Below are 17,500 nucleotides of genomic sequence, written 5' to 3'. Positions count from 1 at the left end.
TCTGTCACCTCCCGCCAATCACGTGAGGAAAAGCAAACCCAGCGCTCCTTCCTATGAAGGCCGTCCCTCCAGTTTGCATTCTGAGGTTTATGCAAACACTGCAACACCCCCCCCCATTAAACCTACATGTCTGACAGGAAACAAGCCCCACCCTCCTCCGTACTATCGTCCAGAATGAAGCGCCCCCTCCATGCTTTGGGGTGTTTACTCTGATCCAACACCTCCTCCTCAGCTCCACACACTGCTCCTCATTCACCTGAGAACAGGAGCTAGCTGCATGCTAGCTTAGCGCTACATAGCATCTACAGCAAGGACTGCAGGTGCAACAAATCAAACCCACCCCTCCATGCTGACTCCACCCCTCCATGCTGACTCCACCCCTCCATGCTGACTCCACCCCTCCATGCTGGCTCCACCCCTCCATGCTGGCTCCACCCCTCCATGCTGGCTCCACCCGACTGGCATGTCGTGAAACCAAGCGCTCCCTTTGATGTCATGCACAGGTGTGTTTGTTTGTGTTTGTTTGTTTGAGTCCCTCCCACTCCTGAACACTCGGCTCCTCCCCCTGCAGCCCAATCATGTGATGATGTGAGAATCAAGCGCTCCCTCACAGAAACAGCCCCTCCTGGATTTACAGCCTCTACACCGGCTCGGGATGCATCACAAATCAAACGCTCCCTTCAGCAGCTGGTGTGTGTGTGTGTGTGTGTGTGTGTGTGTGTGTGTGTGTGTGTCAGCCGGGAGGTGCGGTGCCCCGGATCGAGCGCTCCCCTCATTACCTCACATGTTCTCTGCAACAAAAGCTGCAAACGACCCAAAGCCGTCTCCGCCTCACTGAGCATCAAAACCAAGCGCTCCCCGTTCACCCCCCCCCCCCCCACCTCCCCTCCTCTCCAACGACCAACACAAATCAACCCCCCCCCCGAACCTCCCCCCCATCTCCTTCAGGTAGACCCGATCATCTTCGCTGGTGATGCAGAGCAAATCGAGCGCTCCTTTCACCTCCAGCCGGGATCCGGTCTCCGTCCCGACCGAACCGGGCCCGAGCGGAGCCCCGGTCCGGCCACCGGGAGCCCCGGTCCGGCCACCGGGGGGGCGGTCTTACCTCGGGAGCCGCTGAAGGCGGTGAACCAGGACACGGACAGCAGCCCGCACAGCCCGAACACCGACACCGTCAGGAAGGAGACATGTCGGAGCCTCATCTCCGGGGCCCCGGGAGCATGTCCGCGAGGGGGGGGGCGGTAAGACAGGTAGACGCACCGGACACCGGGGGACCGCGGAGGAGCTCCGGTCGTCTGAACGGCAGGCGCGAGACTGGAGGGAGGGAGGAAGAGGAGGGAGGAAGAGGAGGGAGGAAGAGGAGGGGAGGAGACAACCAGGTGGAGAGACATGGGGGGGGGGCTAAAAATAACCGTCCAGTGATAATAACCGGATGAAAATCAGGATTCAGGGAGAAAACAAACAAACAAACAAATAAATAAATAAATAAACAAATAAAGGTTCAAAACGTCAAAGCTTTATGGAGATCACAAGGCACGCGCGTCAACATGGATCGCCGGTGGCCCCGCCCCCTTTCTGGATTCACTCCAGAAAAGGGGCGGGGCCAGGCTCCAAAACAGAAAAAATTAGCTTCGTCTTAGCAACACAAAAGCTAATGGAGAGGAGAAGAAGATTTTTTGCAAAAACACTTCGACCACATTGAAGAAGAGGAGGAAGTCTTCCTCCCCCTGCAGGGATCTAAACAGAATGTAACAATTTAAAAAGTCGTCAAACCCTTATTTGCGGTTTGACTTCATTTCCTGGTCTTTGAGACTAAACGACTACATCCAGTCAGAAACACATCAGGAGCTGAAACCCCTCCTGGACACGAGGGGTTAAACACGTGTGTAAATCTGTTGTTGGTTCAATCAGGTGTGAACGCTCTCTGTTCAGTTTGGATCGATCCAGTTTCCCTGACGTTTGTGGAGAAACTACAAAACCTAAAAATCATTTTTATTTAAACGTTTCTGATGTTTGATTTTGTATTAAATTACAACAACAAAACAAACACGTTTAAAACACGTTTAAAACACGTTTAAAACACGATTAAAACACGATTAAAACACGTTTAAAACACGATTAAAACACGATTAAAACACATTTAAAACACGATTAAAACACGTTTAAAACACGATTAAAACACGTTTAAAACACGATTAAAACACGATTAAAACACGATTAAAACACGTTTAAAACACGATTAAAACACGATTAAAACACGTTTAAAACACGATTAAAACACGTTTAAAACACGATTAAAACACGTTTAAAACACGATTAAAACACGTTTAAAACACGATTAAAACACGTTTAAAACACGTTTAAAACACGTTTAAAACACATTTAAAACACGTTTAAAACACGATTAAAACACGTTTAAAACACGATTAAAACACGTTTAAAACACGATTAAAACACGTTTAAAACATGAATAAAACACGTTTAAAACACGATTAAAACATGTTTAAAACACGATTAAAACACGATTAAAACACGTTTAAAACACAATTAAAATACGTTTAAAACACAATTAAAACACGATTAAAACACGTTTAAAACACGATTAAAAGACATTTAAAACACATTTAAAACCCGTTTAAAATACGTTTAAAACATGTTTAAAACACATTTACATGTGTTTCCTGTTGGTGTTAGACGTTCAGGCATGATGTTTATGTCAGATGTCCTTAAAGGCAGCGTCTGATTGGCTGACAGCTGTTTGTTCACAGTGGAAGGTTGTGGGTTCAGATCCAGACTGGGATCTGAACCCACAACTGATCAGGATCCAGATCTTGGACTCGTCCACCGACCATTTTCGGAATGGAACCCTCAGTCCGTGTCCAGAGGGGGCACTTCCTGCCCCTCCCAGAAGGTTGTGTGGTCCAACCCCACCCTAACCCCTAACCCCACCCTAACCCCTAACCCCACCCTAACCCCACCCTAACCCCTAACCCCACCCTAACCCCACCCTAACCCCACCCTAACCCCTAACCCCACCCTAACCCCTAACCCCACCCTAACCCCTAACCCCTAACCCCACACGTCCACAGGTGATGACAAATTGACCCCCCTGCCTCAAACTTCCTGCTCAAAGGCTCAGAGGCAACTTCCTGTCCACAGCAGCCACCAGTCCAGCAGTGACACCTAGTGGAGGGAGACGAGCAGTACAACACACACACATACACACACACACACCCACACACACACACACACACATACACACACACACCCACCCACACACACACACACACACACACACACCCACACACACACACACACACACACACACACACACACACACACACATACACACACACACATACACATACACACACACACACACACACACACACACACACACTAACACTACTACTACTACTACTACTACTACTACTACTGATACTTCTACTACTACTACTACTGATACTATTACTACTATTACTACTGCTACTGCTACTACTACTACTACTACTACTGATACTACTATTACTACTACTATTACTACTACTATTACTACTACTACTACTGATAATACTACTGATACTACTACTACTGATACTACTACTACTACTTATACTATTATTACTATTACTACTGCTACTGATACTACTACTACTACTACTACTAATAATAATAATACTTATACTACTATTACTACTACTATTACTACTACTGCTGCTGCTGCTTTTTCTTCAATAACGATGAGGAGGAATTTTCGTCGTCTTGTTGATGTCGCCATCTGCAGGCGAGACGAAGAACAGCAAAAACAGATCACCTGAAGAAACTACAAGTTATTTAAATGTCTATATTTTATTTATTATTTAATTCTAAGTCAGTCTAACTTTATGATTTAAATTAATCTAAAGATAGAAAGATGTGAACAACATCAGTTTACACCCAAAACTTATTATTAAAACATATTATTATTATTTTTATTATTATTGTTGTTGTTGTTGTTGTTGTTGTTGTTGTTGTTTTTGTTATTGTTATTAGATCGTCTTTACTAATCCCGTGGGAAATTGTGTATTATTACTATTGCTATTATAATTACTTTATTAAAAACAGATATAGTAGTAATAGTAGTAATAGTAGTAATAGCAGTATTACTACTCATAATAGTAGCAGCAGTATAAATTAGTAGTAAAAGTAATATTACTACTTGTATTACTGTATTAGCATTATGACTACTATTATACTTTAGTTATTACTGTTTTTGTTGTTGTTTTGAAGCCTTTTACTCGGGAACACGTGACTCAGGCTCTGACGTCACGCAGACGAACCGAGAACCGAGAGAAACAAAGAAAGAACCGGAGCTGACTTCACCCGTCTCTTACCGGAAACCCGACGGTTAACGGGAAGGAGGCGAGGAAAGGAGACGAGGGGAGGAGACGAGGAGCCGAGGGGAGCAGCCGAGGGGAGGAGCTGAGGGGAGGAGCTGAGGGAGGAGCCTAGAGCCGGGGGGGGGTAAATCAGTGCCGCGGACTGAGGCGGAAGCGCAGCCTCGCGGACGCGCCCCGCCGGCGGAGCTTCACTTGTTGACTCGTCCCGGTGTCCCGGTGTCCCGGTGTCCCGGTGTCCCGGTGTCCCGGTGTCCCGGTGCGACGGGAGGACCGGCCCGGTTCCTGACTCTCCCGGTTCGGGCCGCGCGGCTCCGGTGACCGTTACCCGTCTGAAAACAACATCCTCCGGTTCACGCGCTCCCGGTACCGGATCGATCTCATCTTTTATTCATCGACCCCCCCCCTCCCGGGTGGCACCGCCGTCTCCGGTGGGGGGGTCTGATCCCGGGGCGGCGGACGGACTTTGGACAGCCGCTCGGTGTTTACGGTTACCGGACCCCCCCCCCCCTCGGTCCACAGCGGGACGCCCCCCCCCCCGGGTCTTGAAGCTCCGGAGAGACGCGACCAGCACCGCTCGGTCCAACCGGTGGGGGGTCACTCCAGAAAGGACACCGAGCGACAGAGCGTGGGGGGGGGGATGCCGCGACACCGACCAGCCTTCCGGTAACCGTTCATGTGTTCCGACATGACCGACCGGAACCGGGCCGGAGCGGCGGGGGACCGGCGGACCCCGAGCCCCCCCACCGGACACCGCCCCCCCACCGGACACCGCCCCCCCACCGGACACCGCCTGCGGAAGGTCACGCTGACCAAACCCACGTTCTGCCACAGCTGCAGCGACTTCATCTGGGGGCTGGGGGGCTTCCTGTGCGAAGGTAGGACGGGGGGGGGGGCACTACCGGTCACCATGGGGGGGTACCGGTCACCATGGGGGGGACTACCGGTGACCATGGGGGGGTACCGGTCACCATGGGGGGGCTACCGGTGACCATGGGGGGGTACCGGTCACCATGGGGGGGGTACCGGTCACCATGGGGGGGGGCTACCGGTGACCATGGGGGGGCTACCGGTCACCATGGGGGGGCTACCGGTCACCATGGGGGGGCTACCGGTGACCATGGGGGGGCTACCGGTCACCGTGGGGGGGGCTACCGGTCACCGGCCATCAGTGACGGGTTCCGGTGCCCGTGGGGGTGGACGTGATTGGGGTGAGAGGGGGGGGTGGAAACTTCACTGAGTGTTTCCTCTTCCTTCCTTCCTTCTTTCCTTTCCTTCCTTCTCTCTTTCCTTCCTTCCTTCCTTTCCTTCCTTCCTTCCTTTCCTTCCTTCCTTCCTTTCCTTCCTTCCTTTCCTTTCCTTCCTTCCTTCCTTCGTTCCTTTCCTTTCCTTTCCATTCCTTTCCTTCCTTCCTTCCTTCCCTTTCCTTTCCTTTCCATTCCTTTCCTTCCTTCCTTTCCTTCCTTCCTTCTTTCCTTTCCTTCCTTCCTTCCTTTCCTTCCTTCCTTTCCTTCCTTCCTTTCCTTTCCTTCCTTCTCTCTTTCCTTCCTTCCTTTCCTTCCTTTCCTTTCCTTCCTTCCTTTCCTTCCTTCCTTCCTTTCCTTTCTTTCCTTCCTTCCTTTCCTTCCTTCCTTTCCTTCCTTCCTTTCCTTCCTTCTCTCTTTCCTTCCTTCCTTTCCTTCCTTCCTTTCCTTTCCTTCCTTCTCTCTTTCCTTCCTTTCCTTCCTTCCTTCCCTTCCTTCCTTTCCTTCCTTCCTTCCTTCCTTTCCTTCCTTCCTTCCTTACCTTCCTTCCTTCCTTCCTTTCCTTTCTTCCTTCCTTCCTTCCTTCCTTCCTTCCTTTCCTTCCTTCCTTCCTTTCCTTCCTTCCTTCCTTTCCTTCCTTCCTTCCTTCCTTTCCTTCCTTCCTTCCTTCCTTTCCTTCCTTCCTTCCTTCCTTTCTTTCGTTTCCTTGTTCCCTACATCCTTTCCTCTGTTATTTCCTTTTCCGTCTCCTCTTTCTGACTCAGCCTTCATCATGAATTCAACAGACCACACACACACACACACACACACACACACACACACACACACACAGACACACACACACACACACACTTTCCACTCTGCCCAGCAACACACTGGTTGGTTTCCAGCGTCTCGGTCGTGATACACTTCCTCCGGTTGTCATGGCAACAGGCAGTGAGCGCGAGACGTGACCGACGCCATCTTCATCATCCTCATCGTCACTAACGGGGACTCATCCTGGTGACGTCACATTTCCTCCCCGAGCTGTTGACAAACACAAACGTGTGACGTCATCACATTGACGATGACATCATCGCGTCGCTACGCCACATCTCACCTGAGAGCCCGTTTAACGGGACGGCGAGGGTGTCTAATTGGAGGCTCACCGCCACTGTTAAACTATGTAGTATTACTGCTGTGGTAAACTGTTAGCTAGCTGAAGCTAACAGCATGAAGGGTTGTTTGTGTTTGTTTGTTAGTAAACAACTTCAGCTACCAGATGACGTGTTACAAACAAACAAACAAACAAACAAACAAATAACAGATTTTTACATTATTTTTATCTTAACGTGTTTCAGATACATGTGGTTTAGCCTGTAGCTCGTCGCTAACATGTTAGCTCCCTGTCCTTATTTACCTGATATTTTTTTATTGACTTTAGTTACTGTAATATTTTGTGCTTAATTCTAAAGTCACGATTAAAACATTCATTCAAGTCATCTGAACATTTGTAACCACTTTGTTGTTTTAACTTTATTTAAACGTGTTTTGTCCTGATTCCATCATCAGTCACAGACGTGTCCCATTCGTTCACATCAGCGGTTTTAATCTGTAAACTTTATTGACCTCTGTAGGTCTTTATGTAGGTCTTTATGTAGGTCTTTATGTAGGTCTTTATGTAGGTCTTTATGTAGGTCTTTATTTCTCTTTAGGGTTTATAACAGAATGTAAACATAAAGATAAAAACAACTACTTCTGCGCCTGTGCCTCATGACGTCAAACCCAGCAGCTCAGGTGGGGGCGGGTCATTGTCATTCGTGTTACCTTCTGTAAACCAGCCCGTCGGAGCCGGGCGTGAGGGGGCGTGGCCCCGGGGGACCTGAACCCGTGTCTGACCGTGTGTGTCCCCCCCAGTGTGTAACCTCATGTGTCACGAGAAATGTCTGAAGACGCTGCGCTCCGTCTGCCCCGGCGTCGCCCCCGCTCTGATCCGGGTGAGTCCCGCTCCACAGCCCCGCCCACCTCCGGTCTGACGCCCGGTGGGCGTGTCTGTCTTAACGGTGTCTCTGCCGCCCCCTGCAGGTCCCGGTGGCCCACTGCTTCGGCCCGGTGGGCCACAAGAGGCGTTTCTGCTGCGTCTGCAGGAAGTCGACGGAGGGGAACGCGGCGCTGCGCTGCGAAGGTCAGAACCAATCAAACGCTCCTTTGTTTGGCTCCTCCCCCTGACACATGACCTGACACATGACCTGACGCCACCTGTGTGTGTTCCAGTGTGCGAGCTGCACGTCCACGCCGACTGCGCCGTCTTCAGCTGCGCAGACTGTCGAAGCGCTCACCTGGACGCCGCCCTGGAGCAGGTGGGGGGGGGGGGGTCCGGCTCCCGACCACTCAGGGAGCAGCATGGGACTAACACCCAATCAAACCACTAGTTTGGAGCCGCTGAGACAGGATCTACTTCCTGTCGCTGCAGGATACGTTCCACCACCACTGGAGGGAGGGCAACCTGCCGGCGGGGGCCAGGTGTGAGGTGTGCCGGCGCTCCTGCGGCTCCTCCGACGTCCTGGCAGGGATGAGGTGTGAGTGGTGCGGCGTCACGGTAAGAGCCCCGCCCCCGCCCGTCCATCGATGATGTCACAAGACGAGTGGCAAACGCCATCCAAGCGTGGGTTGTTTCTGCCCCGAGTTTGTGGCTCAGGCGCCTGCAGGCGGGGTGCAGGGCTAAAAAACCCACCGACCACCAATCTAGTCTCTACATACACATGTTTGGTGTCTTTCTTCTCAGCACAGCTTCATCTACATGAACAGATCATTATTATTCCACTATGACCTTCCTCATTAGCATATTGGTCCAAAATATACGGAAATGATCAAATTTAAATTGATAAAAATAGGATATGATACAATAAAAAGCACAAATCTGCTCTACAAACTAAATCCAGGTTACCAGTATGAATATGTGAATGTGTAATTTAAGATATTTATCGTAAAAGGCGTTTTTTAACCCCTGCTGTTCCCCCGCAGACCCACGCGGCGTGTTACCCCAGCGTGCCACCAGGGTGCGCTCTGGGGCGTCTGCGCTGCATGCTGCTGCATCCCACCTGCGTCCAGCTGCACGCCAGAAACTTCAGCAAGATGCACTGCTACCGCATCGCCGAGGGCGTCGGCCACGACCTGGGTACGCCCACTTCCTGTCGACACGACACGCCTGCAGGTGCCACTTCCTGTCGGCGGTGTCAGTTAGAACACAAACAGGAAGTCAGACGCAGATTCTGAACCAGTTAGAACCACAACCAGTGACGCCTCACACACACACACACACACACACACACACACACACACACACACAGAATGCTTCATGGCGTCTCTTCCCTCCATCAGATGTTTCTGACGACGTCGACTCGTCCGCTGCGGCGCCAAAAGACGGCCAGCAGGCGGCGCCGGAGTCTGGTCAGTCTGAACCCCCCCCCCAGACGTCACCCCCCCACTGTGTTCCAGAGGAATCATCTGTGTGTGTGTGTGTGTGTGTTGTGGTCGTCAGGGAAACAGTTCCTGAAGGTGTTTGATGGTGATGATGCGTTGAAGCGCGGCTTCTTCCGATTGGTTTCCGTCCTACGAGCCACGAAGAACGAGGAAGTGGTGGTAAGGGTTAACTCGCCTAGAACTAGTACTGGTACTCGTATTACTAGTACCAGTACTAGTATCACTAGTACCAGTATTGGTATTACTAGTACTACCAGTACTGACTGTTTCTGTACCTGTTTACTCTGCAGGAGGCGGGGCTTAGGGCCTTCTACCTGCCTGATCAGCCTCAGGACTTCGAGCTGCACGAGGTCGGCGGAACGCAGCGTCTCCATAGCGACGACATCCTCAATCTGAACGGGGGTCCGGACAACAGGGGGTCCCTGAAAGACGGCGGGGAGGCGTGGCTCCTGAGGGCCAAACCCCGAGACGATGATGTCATCAAGGTGTTCCCAGCGTGGCCCAGGTGAGGCGCCCGTTCAGGAGCCAATCAGAGTCCGACTGGGCCAGCGGTCCAATGGCTCCGCCCACTCCTCTACGTCGCCCTCATGTTGTTTTTCTTCCTGCTTCAGGTCAGGCTCCGCCTTCGTCTCCGCCTCCATTTCCCGGAGTAGCACCGCGGCATCCGTCATCGCCGACATCCTGGGGCAACTGGGCGGTCAGGTGACGTCTCACGCTAACGTAGTATCCGCGCTAGCTTGTCGCCGCACTCTGCTGACGACCTGCTGTGGTTTCAGGACGCCTCCGCCTTCAGCCTGATGGAGGTCTACATGAGCAGCAAGCAAGGTGAGCCCCGCCCCCAGGCAGGTGAGAGAAGCCCCGCCCCCTGAATGTGCTGACCTCTCCGCGCTCCCCCCCACCAGTGCAGAGACAGACGCTGACCCCCGACGAGAACATCCTGGACAAGCTGCAGGAGATCAGGAAGGTAGGCGGTGACGACACATGACTCCGCCCGGGGGCGGGGCCCGATGACAGCCCCTTCCTTTAAAAGCCTGTCCCACCTGCTGATGATGAGTCTGCCCCCCCAGGTGTCTCTCCGTCAGATGAACCAGACCCGGTTCTACCTGGTGGAGAACCGGAACCGGGCGGTCCAGGTCCACCTGCTAGTCGGAGGACTTCCCCCCCTGCTGGCGAAGGAGGAGTACGCCCAGCTGTTGCAGGAACACCTGGCTGTTAAGAGTGAGTCGGAGCTCACCTGAGTGTGTGGGGGCGGGGATGACTTCCTCATATTTCTCCCCTGCCTCCTAAAACCCAGTCAAAGGAAATGAAACATTGTTTACTTCACTTCCTGTTTACTTCCTGACTCCCTGCAGGTCACCTGGTCACCATCAGCCACGTCTACGCCAGTCAAGGTGAGCGCCACCCCCTGATGTAGAAACAGGGACAGCTGAGGTTACCTGGGACACGCCCGTAACGCTGTCTTGTGCGTTCAGGAGCGGCGGCGTTGGACATTTCCTGTTTCTCAGAGGCGGAGCGGGTCTACATGTTGGCGAAGGACACGGCGGTGGACAACAAGCCGCTGACGGCGCTCGTCATCCCTGACATCCAGGTGAGGGGTCGGGCCCCCGGTCCGTCAGCCAATGGTTCATCGTTAGCTTAGCCTTCATGCTAACTCCCCAGGTCGAGTGTCTGGGGGTCGATGTCTGCCCCCTACTGGTGTTCGTCAACCCGAAAAGCGGCGGACTGAAGGGGCGGGAGCTCCTCTACAGCTTCCGGAAACTTCTGAACCCCCACCAGGTGTTTGACATCTGCAACGGAGGACCGCTAGTGGGGTGAGGGCCGCGCCCCCAACGCCCGGTCGGGGAGGGTTTCCTGTTAACGATCCGAAATGTTTTCTGGTTCCCCGTCCAGCCTCCACGCGTTCCAGAAGGTTCCCCGGTTCCGGGTCCTGGTCTGTGGGGGTGACGGGACCGTTGGCTGGGTGCTGGGGGTCCTGGAGGCCATCCGGCACAAACTGGTCTGCCGAGAGCCGCCAATCGGCATCGTCCCGCTGGGAACAGGTGCGTTAGCTTAGTGGGGTTAGCTGTGTCAACACAGCAAAGGTCTCACCCGGGTTCCGTCTCCTCAGGAAACGACTTGGCCCGGATCTTGCGATGGGGGGCGGGGTACAGCGGCGAGGACCCCCACCACATCCTGGTGTCGGTGGACGAGGCGGACGAGGTCCTGATGGACCGGTGGACCATCCTACTGGACGCCCAGGAGATCTCTGAAGACGGCAAAGACAACGGCTTCCTGGAGCCGCCCAAGGTCTGGTCCAGGTCCAACCCTTCAGTCAACATTCAATCAATCAGTTCCCTCAAATGGGGGGGTTCTGGCACCGATCCATCAGAATCAGAACCCCCACCTGAGGCTGAACCGGTTGACCAGCTCAGATTGGACTCAGAACACCATCCGGACACGTTCTCCTAGTCAGAACCACGTCCCTCCAGGGTTCCGTAGGTCCCGAGAGTGTTGGGTATTGGTCCCGTTGGGTCCTCGGATTGTTCTCTTGGTGTGGGAGGGGCCCAGCTGGTCAGAACCGGGTGGATTGCACCCGACCCTGGTTAAGGCCGACTTTTTGGGGAAGTTTCAGTATCATGGGGTCATGTTGACAGGACTGTAACGGATGTCTTTCAGCCCCCACATGGGGGGGTCCAAGTGTTGGGCAGAGTACCCCTCGGCCCCCCTGGGTTCGGGTCCCTCTGACCTGGCCCTCAAACCGACCCGCGTGTCTTTCAGATCGTCCAGATGAACAACTACTTCGGTCTGGGCATCGACGCCGAGGTCAGCCTGGACTTCCACCAGGCCCGCGAGGACGACCCCGACAAGTTCACCAGCAGGTGGGCCCGCCAGGCTCCCCCCACGATCAATGGCTGCGTTTGAGTTGGCTCACATGTTTGTCCCCGCCCCCTCAGGTTCCACAACAAAGGCGTGTACGTGAAGGTGGGGCTGCAGAAGATCAGCGGCACCAGGAGCCTCCACAAGGACCTGCAGCTCCAGGTGGACGCCAGGACCGTCCCCCTCCCCCACATCGAGGGCCTCATCTTCCTCAACATCCCCAGGTAACACCTGGACAGCTGTGGGCGGAGCCGCCAGCATGACCGGACCTCACACCTGTGTGTGTGTGTGTGTGTGTGTGTGTGTGTGTGTGTGTGTGTAGCTGGGGATCTGGTGCTGACCTTTGGGGGTCGGAGGTCGACGGTCGCTATGGGAAACCGAGCATCGACGACGGCCTGCTGGAGGTGGTTGGGGTCACGGGGGTCATGCACATGGTGAGAGACGGTCCTGAGACCACCGGCGTCCGTCGTCAACGGCAACCTGACGTGTGTGTGTGTGTGTGTGTGCATAGGGGCAGGTGCAGGGCGGTATGCGGTCCGGGATCCGGATTGCTCAAGGGAACTACATCCGGATGACGGTCAGCAGACCCGTTCCGGTGCAGGTGGACGGGGAGCCGTGGGTCCAACCCCCTGGTCATGTGATCATCTCCGCCGCCGGACCAAAGGTAAACCCGTTCCCATCCCGGGCCGGGGGGGGGGGGTCGTGGTCCGGTCGTCTTCTGTCGGTGTGACAACCCCCCTCCTGCGTCTCCAGGTCCGGATGCTGAGGAAGTCCAAGCAGAAGCAGAAGAAGTCCTCCGCCGGAGTGAAGGACAGACGCTCCCACAGCCCCTCCCCCAGGGAGGCGGGGCTATGATGACCCGGCTGGGAGTCATTCGCCATCCATTCAGCTGCTTCCTGTGAAAACAGGAAGTCAGGAAGTCATCCGTTCGTAGCTTTGTAGCGACCCAGAAGGGTTGTAGCCCCCCATGGAGACTCATCCTGGACCGGTTTGGCCCCCGCTAATCCACTGAAGGGATTCCTACTTGAACAGAACCAGTAACAAGAGATCACAAGTTCTTAGGTTCTACAGGCCAGTTGTAGCGGCGTAGCGTTAGAGGCTTTGCGTTAGAGGCTTTGCGTTAGCGGCGTAGCGTTAGCCATTAAAGTGTTAAATAAGCTAGCTGGAGGAGCCCAGAACAAATCTACTGGATCCAGTTTAAATTAACATATATGTTGTATCAGTTTATCGCGTCCGTTTAGTTGTAAAGGTAAAATAACTACAACTCCCAGAATGCACTATGTGGGACTGGACCAATAAATGCCCCAGCTGTGGGGAAGGGGTGGGGTTAAGCATATAGATGTTTAGTTTTGAATGTTTAAATGGAAAAATAGAGGATGTAGGAGGGGCAAAGGGGCGTGTCCTCATATGAACTCCGCCTCCATGTCTGTGGAGGCGGGTCAAAAGAAATGAGGAAGAACGATCTGTAATCTGAACGACATGGTACGTTAGGCTCCGCCCACGACCACCATGGAAATGCCTGACCCGTCGCTGCCCCCTCGTGGGCGTTTCCATGACAACACACCGTTGACGTGACGGTGACGCTGCTCCGTTAACCCCGACGCTTCCTCCGACAGGAAGTGGACACTTCGATGACATTCCCTGAGAGGCGGAGCCTGAAGAAACAACAGTATTAACTCCGACCTTTGACCTTGATTAGGTGGTGCTAGAGATCAAACAGTGTTCTGTTCCCTTTGACTTGAAACCCGACGCTCCTCAGACCCATGTGATGACATCACAGGCCAAAGTGATGACATCACGTGCTGAATTGATGACATCACAAGTCTGTGAGATGAACTGAGCGGGCATTGGCTCAGAGGCATTTGTTAGTGTTGGATTGTAAAGCGCTGCTTCGTGGGGGGGTCGGGCTGAGGGTGGGGTCCAGGTGGTAGTGTTCTAGTCCCTGCATGAAGCTGTTTGTTCTGCTGCCATCCAATCAGAACTTCCCGTTTAAAGCCCATCACCTTCACGTTCCAAACGTCACTAAAATCAGCCTGCAGAGACGTGAATGGCTCCGGAGCTGCTGCGTCGTCATGGCGACAGTGTGCATCCCATAACTGGATTTGTAACGTCGTTGAACATGTTTTTCTAAATCTCGTCTTTTGTTTTTAGAAACTGAAGCTGATGTCTGAATTTAAAAAAGAACATTTTTATAAAAGAGTTGTAAAATCCCACGGTCTCAAACGCACCGTCGTTTACCTAGAATTTGTGACTTTAACGCGGTAAAAACATCCTGGAGTGCACTAAGTTGTACTTTCTAGCGTTTCTCTGCAGGTTGATGGACAGACGTGAACTCCGGGTTCTCCTCAGATGTTCCTCACACCTAAACGTGTTCTTCTGTCGACGTTTTCTCTTGTTGTCGAACGTTAAAATGTTCTAACGTGCTTTTTCATCGTGATCGTCCACTTCTCCGCGTCAGTCATGCCTCGTAGCGTCCGACTCACCTGTCCCCATTAAGCCCCGCCCACCAGGTGAGGTGTCCGTAGTGCCTCATGAACCATCACGCCCTGATGTTAGCATGTGTGTCGTGGTGCGTTCAGGTGTCCGTTGCTGTAGCGGTTTCTAGTGAACATAAACGTCTATTTTTGCAGACAGAAGCTGTTTTAGTTTGACCTGTAATTTGCACTAATTGTTCCCAGAAGCTTTTAGATGTGACGTTCAGATAATGATGAATGTTGAAATATGATAAATATATGTTTTAATAACTGATCAACTGTTAAATCACAATAAAGTAAAGTCTAAGAAGAAACTGTTTGGTCTTTTTCCTCCAGAGTAGTTGAGATTTTCTTTTCAGTGCAGCTTGTAACCAGATGTAAGAGATGAAAATGAGTCAAACACCTGGAACTGAATCAGGATTACATTATTTTAAAGGTACAAATTTAAAGTTAAGTTAATCTAGTGTTTGAATTAAAACAATCACGTTTAAAAAAGCAGAAAATAGAAGACCTGAATAAAGTGATATTTCCTATAAAAAAGAACCTGAGCTGTAAATGAATGGATGAGTCTGACTGCACTGTTTAGAAGAAAAAATAAACATGTTTTACTCATATCTCAGATACATAATAATATATAATCAATCAAAAATGTAAATGTGCTACAATCACTAATACTCAATTATCTATTGTTTTAATGACTAATAGTAAATAGTATAGGGGATTAATAAAGTTCTGCTTCTTCTTTCTTCTTAATTAAAGCACATTGTCCCACTCTAGCATCCTTTTAAATAAATACATGTATAAATAAATTCACTTGGGATTTTCCATGACCAAAACATAACATATATGTATTTCTGAATGCATTTATTAATTTATGTTTTGTGCTCTGGATAAAAATAAGGAAAAGGACGCAGCTGTAGCTCCTGATTTGACCGACAGGGGGCAGAAGATCAACACCGGAATCATCCCACAGATGTTTTATGCTGACAGGAGGGCTCACCCATCACTGCACACAGCGGGTTCAGTCAGTCAGTCATCTTCAGATCACCACCGCTGTATCCGCCGCAGCGGGTCACGGGGAGCCGGAGCCTTTCACGGCGGCATAGGGCGTGAGGCGGGGGGCACTCCGGGCACGACGCCAGTGCACCGCGGAACAGCGGATTCACAACATTAAATTTAAAACTGACAGCTTCTAGGTCCTGTTAATTTAGGCTTCTAGTTCGCTTCTATTTTTACTGTTTGATCAAACTAAATTTCTTTTAAAGGTTAATTAACTTATCAAGTTAATTAATTACATTAATTAACTTATCAAGTTAATTAATTAAATTAATTAAATTAATTTTTGAAGTACAGTCAACCCTCGGTTTTCGAACATAATCCATTCCACAAGGCTGTTCGAAAAGCGAGTTGTTCGAAATCCGAAACTAAACGGTGGCGCAGTGGTTAGCGCTGGTGCCTCACAACACGGCGGACCCGGGTTCGAGTCCCGCTCTGTGCGGAGTTCGCATGCTCTCCCCGTGTCTGCGTGGGTTCTCTCCGGGTTCTCCGGCTTCCTCCCACCTCCAAAAGCATGCGCTTCAGGTTGATTGGCCGGTCCCAAATTGACCATAGTCAATTTGTGTGTATAGAGTGTGTGTGTGAATGTATGTTTGTTTGTATGTGGCTCCGCGGTACACTGGCGTCGTGCCCGGAGTGTCCCCCGCCTCACCGCCCTGAGACTGCCAGGATTGGCACTGGCTACCCCGCGACCTGCGTTAGCGGATTAAGCGGGTTGGACAATGAATGAATGAATGAATTTTAATCCGTTCCAAGTCTAAAAAACAATTTTTTTTAAAAACTATTTTACACCATAAACTGCACTGTATACTGTTTACCATAATATAAAAGGGGTAGAAATAGACGCTGTGTTTTATTTTAATAAAAGATATCCTATCGAACTTTGAACACGAATGCGCTACGGAGGAAGCCTCCTGGGCAGTTCGCTCGGCTCCCGAGTGAGTCGCGTTCAGGTACGCTCAGGTACGCTCCTGAGTGAGTCGCGTTCAGGTACGCTTGGCTTCTTTCGGTTTGGTCGAGAGATGAATTTTGGTCGAGTTCAGAGACGTAAAATTCTCAGATTTTCTGGTCGAAAACCGATTTGTTCGAGAACAGAAGCGTTCGAAAACCGAGGTTTGACTGCAAGAGTTTGAGCAAAGTCCTGGAGGCACATCTTTCATAAATAAGATGTTAATAAATCATTTTCTACTGTAGAAAAGGGTCCCTGATGGGTTCGTCTCATCTGTGTGACTGTAGCTCATAATGACGGAACGGATTAAATTTATTCCAAACATCGGATTTGGATGTCAGAGTGCGACCTCTTTACTTGTACGTCATCTCTGGCCCAGCTGACGTCACAGGGAATTTCCAGTAGGGAAGGAAATCAGCTATGAACAACTGACAGAAGTGTGTCCGGACTCTGCTGCCCTGCCGGAACAGAACCGTCCCCACCGCCGCCGACTGGACCCGACCCGCTGTTCATCCACCGTTATGACGTGTTTATAACGCGTCATGACGCAGTCCGCGTAGAGCAGCTGGCCGTGAATGGACCCGCTGGATCGGCGTGATGAGCACCGGCCGACCGGAGACCCGCTGCTAGTTCGTGTGGAGACCCGAACCCGACCGAGCGGGTAGGTCAGCCAGCCGGTGAAGGTCACCCGGCCCGGTGGACCCCCGCTCCCGGTCCGCCGGACCCACTGCCGCTCCGCCGCTCCGCCGCGCTGCTCACTTCCTTGTTAGGACCGAGTCCCCGCGCTCAGCTCACGGAAAACAACCGGAGGCTCCGGTACCGTCAGCGGACCTACCGGCTCGTTACCCGGTAGCGGTGGACTGAAGCTCCGGGTCGGGTCGGTTTTCACTCATCAGACGAGGATCGTGTTCAGGACAGACTCCTGCCCGGCGGCTGGACCGGGTCTGAGCGTCTGGAGTAGAGACAGAAACCTGTTAAAACCAGGTGTTCTGCGGGTTTAACGGAGGCCGAACGACCAATCAGGTTCCTGTGAGCCCCACGGGTTTAATCATCGCTGCATAACGTAAAGTATGTAACATATTA

General features: G+C 51.7%; 3 protein-coding genes across 5 annotated transcripts in view; 2 read left to right on the top strand and 1 right to left on the bottom strand.

Annotated features, from left to right (window-relative positions):
• Positions 1–1,310, bottom strand: part of mgat4b (alpha-1,3-mannosyl-glycoprotein 4-beta-N-acetylglucosaminyltransferase B) — a 25,162-nt gene extending 23,852 nt beyond the window's left edge. For both annotated transcript variants that reach the window (XM_068324866.1, XM_068324867.1), the window contains exon 1: positions 1,106–1,310. In XM_068324866.1, coding sequence (XP_068180967.1) covers positions 1,106–1,202 — 97 coding nt within the window. In that variant the 5' untranslated portion in view covers positions 1,203–1,310. The remainder of the gene's footprint in view (positions 1–1,105) is intronic.
• Positions 1,311–4,492: 3,182 nt separating this feature from the next.
• On the top strand, positions 4,493–14,720 carry LOC137602652 (diacylglycerol kinase theta). The gene is made up of 23 exons (XM_068325553.1): positions 4,493–5,254; positions 7,517–7,596; positions 7,685–7,784; positions 7,874–7,959; positions 8,073–8,198; positions 8,624–8,777; positions 8,981–9,049; positions 9,141–9,241; positions 9,373–9,587; positions 9,694–9,784; positions 9,859–9,907; positions 9,985–10,046; positions 10,150–10,300; positions 10,435–10,473; positions 10,555–10,670; positions 10,742–10,893; positions 10,973–11,121; positions 11,190–11,368; positions 11,840–11,940; positions 12,016–12,162; positions 12,261–12,372; positions 12,450–12,602; positions 12,692–14,720. Exons 1-23 carry the CDS (start codon positions 5,053–5,055, stop codon positions 12,791–12,793), a joined length of 2,736 nt encoding a protein of 911 aa, XP_068181654.1. The 5' UTR covers positions 4,493–5,052; the 3' UTR covers positions 12,794–14,720.
• A 2,075-nt stretch (positions 14,721–16,795) lies between these two features.
• Positions 16,796–17,500, top strand: part of nfkb1 (nuclear factor of kappa light polypeptide gene enhancer in B-cells 1) — an 8,762-nt gene continuing 8,057 nt past the window's right edge. Inside the window, exon 1 of one of the 2 annotated variants that reach the window (XM_068325150.1) lies at positions 16,796–17,078. The gene's annotated coding sequence lies outside the window, so the exon portion shown is untranslated. Of the gene's footprint in view, positions 17,079–17,354; positions 17,486–17,500 lie in introns of those variants that run through there. The other variant, XM_068325151.1, reaches the window with a different exon arrangement.

The sequence above is a fragment of the Antennarius striatus genome, chromosome 10 (assembly GCF_040054535.1).
Source record: "Antennarius striatus isolate MH-2024 chromosome 10, ASM4005453v1, whole genome shotgun sequence".
NCBI classification, from domain to species: Eukaryota; Metazoa; Chordata; class Actinopteri; order Lophiiformes; family Antennariidae; genus Antennarius; species Antennarius striatus.
This window is presented reverse-complemented; position numbering and strand designations above follow the sequence as displayed.